Genomic DNA, 3,357 nt, shown 5'->3' on the forward strand with positions numbered 1-3,357 from the left:
TTGAGTTGGCCCACCCTTTGCAGCTATAACAGCTTCAACTCTTCCGGGAAGGCTGTCCACAAGGTTTAGGAGTGTGTCTATGGGAATGTTTGACCATTCTTGCAGAACCGCATTTGTGAGGTCAGGCACTGATGTGGATGAGAAGGCCTGGTTTACAGTGTCCCCTGTAATTCATCCCAAAGGTGTTCTATCGGGTTGTGCAGGCCAGTCAAGTTCCTCCACCCCTAACTCTCTCATCCATGTCTTTATGGACCTTACTTTGTGCACTGGTCCAAATCATTTGGTCAAGCCCAACCCCTGAAAAACAGCCCCACACCATAATCCCCCCTCCACCAAATGATTTGGACCAGGATAGAGATTTGGATAGAGAAACCTTTATTACCCTTGGTAGCCACTTGTGTCTTCATATTGTATTAACTCGTACACGGATGTCTTCATACCCCAATGTGTGTAGTGACCTGAGCTGTAACTACATGTTCCATTTACTTGCATTACATCCCTTGAGTAACTTCAGGCCAGGCAAAGACAAAGTTTCAAATGCTTTGCTTGAATAAATTAACATGATGATAGACATGGGTAACGGTTCAATATAAAGTCTTTTTCCTAACATCCCTAGTCCCTAACTTCAGGCTTGTGGCTGCCCCAGCATACCTGCACAGGAAACGGTCCATACTTGCAGAGTCCATGCTAGGTTTCTTCAGGGAGGACTGTAAGTCCCAACAATCCTCTTTGGTAGCAAGAACTCAAATCTCGGCATCGCACTGGGAATCCAGATTCCGGCAATGGCAACGAACTGGTCTGCGACAGGGCCCAGAACTTCTAAGACGGAACGACAGCCAACAGCCCCCCTGAGTCCGGGCCTCCATCCCTTTTATAGCACACAGGAAAACCTGGGAAACACAATTAACACTAACCCACCCGGCTGGGGGCCACCATTAACCACTACCCGGCTACAAGATGAGAATATTTGAAATGGAGAAAACATTGTGGTCAGCATATGAGATGGTTGAGCAGGTGGTTGAGCAGTAGGAAAAATTTCACTCAATTTTCTCTACTGAAAACAATGATTTAATTGGCAAATAAGGCAATCAAATATGTAAGTATACATGCTTTAAAGATGCAGTGACACAATATAACTGTCAATGTATACCAAATCTTCGCACTTTCTTTATTAAGGAAATTCCCATTTTTTTGGCAGAAGTTTTTACATCTCGGTTCCTCAGGCTGTATATTAAAGGATTCAGAAAAGGAATGACTATAGTGAAAAATACAGAAATCACTTTGCCTTGCTCTGGGCTGTAGGCAGATGAAGGTCTGAGGTACATAAACATGACTGTTCCGTAGAATATGGTCACCACCATCAGATGAGAAGTACAAGTAGAGAAGGCCTTCCTGCGTCCTTGAGAAGAACGAATGCGTAAGACAGATACAAAAATATACATATAGGACACGAGGATCACCAACAGAGATGAGAACTCAGTAAAACCTGCAAAGGAAAAGAGGATCATTTGATTGAGTCTGGTGTCACCACAGGAAATCTGAATCAGGGCGATAACGTCACAGTAGTAGTGGTAAATATATGGACGCCCTTCACAGAAGTCTAGATGGAAGTGTGAGAAGCCGGTCTCAACAAAGGCATTGACCAAGCCTCCTAAGTAGGAGAACACGAGTAGGATCAGGATGGTCTGCCTGCTCATTATTTGAAGGTAGGTCAGTGGGTGGCATATGGCCACGTATCTGTCATAGGACATGGCTGCCAGAAGAAAACACTCAGTTACTCCAAAACCAATATAGGACAGCATCTGAAGTTCACATCCAGCTACTGATATGGACGTATTATCTGAGGCCAAGTCTTTCAGCATCCTTATCATGATTGTTGAAGAGTAGCAGATGTCAAGGAACGATAAGTGGCGCAGGAAACTATACATGGGAGTATGGAGTTTCCTGTCCACACTGATGAGTACTACAAGTCCCAAATTCTGAAACAGAGTCAAGATGTAAATAAAGAAAAAGAGGAAAAACAAAATACATTTGAGTCTGGAGTTTTCTGTTAATCCAACCAGTATGAACTCCGAGACAACAGTCCTGTTGTACAGACCCATCATTGCTAGAAGAAGAGGCCGATTTGTTACGGGGCTATCATACACCATAATATCCTCATCGTTATAAGAGAATTTACAGAATGCTAAAAAAAAAAAAAAAAAAAATGTATTTAATGGACATTAGTTAAAATGAATAGAACATGGTTAAAATGTTATTTAAAACCTATCATCTAACTTGACAATTTGAATTAAACATAGAATGAAACAGATGCCTCCTATGTCTTCTAAGTCAGTGGTTCTCAACCCTGTCCTCAAGTACCCCCAACAGGCCATGTTTTGGGAATTTCTCTTAGATAAAATAGCTGTCCAAAATACCGAGCCATTGACTCTGATTTACAGTGCCTTGAAAAAGTATTCATACCCCTTGAAATTTTCCACATTTTGTCATAATATAACCAAAAATGTAAATGTATTGTATTGGGATTTTTTTGTGATAGACCAACACAAAGTGGCGCATAATTGTAAAGTGGAAGGAAAATGATAAATGGTTTTCAATTTTTTTTTACAAAATAATTATCTGAAAAGTGTGGCGTACATTTGTATTCAGCCCCCTTTACTCTGCTACCCCTAACTAAAATCTAGTGGAACCAATTGCCTTCAGAAGTCACCTAATTAGTAAATAGAGACCACCTGTGTGTAATTTAATCTCAGTATAAATGCAGCTGTTCTGTGAAGCCCCCAGAGGTTTGTTAGAGAACCTTAGTGAACAAACAGCATCATGAAGGCCAAGGAACACACCAGACATGTCAGGTATAAAGTTGTGGAGACGTTTAAAGCAGGGTTAGGTTATAAAAGAATATCCCAAGGTTTGAACATCTCATGGAGCACTGTTCAATCCATCATCCGAAAATGGAAAGAGTATGGAACAACTGCAAACCTACCAAGACATGGCCGTCCACCTAAACTGACAAGCTGGGCAAGGAGAGCATTCATCAGAGAAGCCGCCAAGAGGTCCATGGTAACTCTGGAGGAGCTGCAGAGATCCACAGCTCAGGTGGGAGAATCTGTCCACAGGACAATTATTAGTCGTGTTCTCCACAAATCTGGCCTTTATGGAAAAGTGACAAGAAGAAAGACATTATTGAAAGAAAGACATAAGAAGTCCTGTTTGCAGTTTGTGAGAAGCCATGTGGGGGACACAGCAAACATGTGGAAGAAGGTGCTCTGGTCAGATGAGACCAAAATCGAACTTTTTGTCCTAAAAGCAAAACTCTATGTGTGGCTGAAAACTAACACTGCACATCACCCTGAACAC

The 3,357-nt window shown here is 41.9% G+C and overlaps 1 protein-coding gene across 1 annotated transcript; it reads right to left on the minus strand.

Annotated features, from left to right (window-relative positions):
- Positions 1-1,139: 1,139 nt before the first annotated feature.
- LOC141124178 (olfactory receptor 5AR1-like) lies at positions 1,140-2,102 on the minus strand. The gene has a single exon (XM_073612255.1). The coding sequence runs from the start codon at positions 2,100-2,102 to the stop codon at positions 1,140-1,142; it is 963 nt and encodes a 320-aa protein (XP_073468356.1).
- Positions 2,103-3,357: the final 1,255 nt, after the last annotated feature.

The sequence above is a fragment of the Aquarana catesbeiana genome, linkage group LG01 (genome assembly GCF_042186555.1).
Source record: "Aquarana catesbeiana isolate 2022-GZ linkage group LG01, ASM4218655v1, whole genome shotgun sequence".
Classification (NCBI taxonomy): domain Eukaryota; kingdom Metazoa; phylum Chordata; class Amphibia; order Anura; family Ranidae; genus Aquarana; species Aquarana catesbeiana.

Bases quoted from the DNA above. Each gene is read 5' to 3' on its own strand.
- LOC141124178 (XM_073612255.1), bottom strand. From the start codon at position 2,102: ATGGGTCTGTACAACAGGACTGTTGTCTCGGAGTTCATACTGGTTGGA.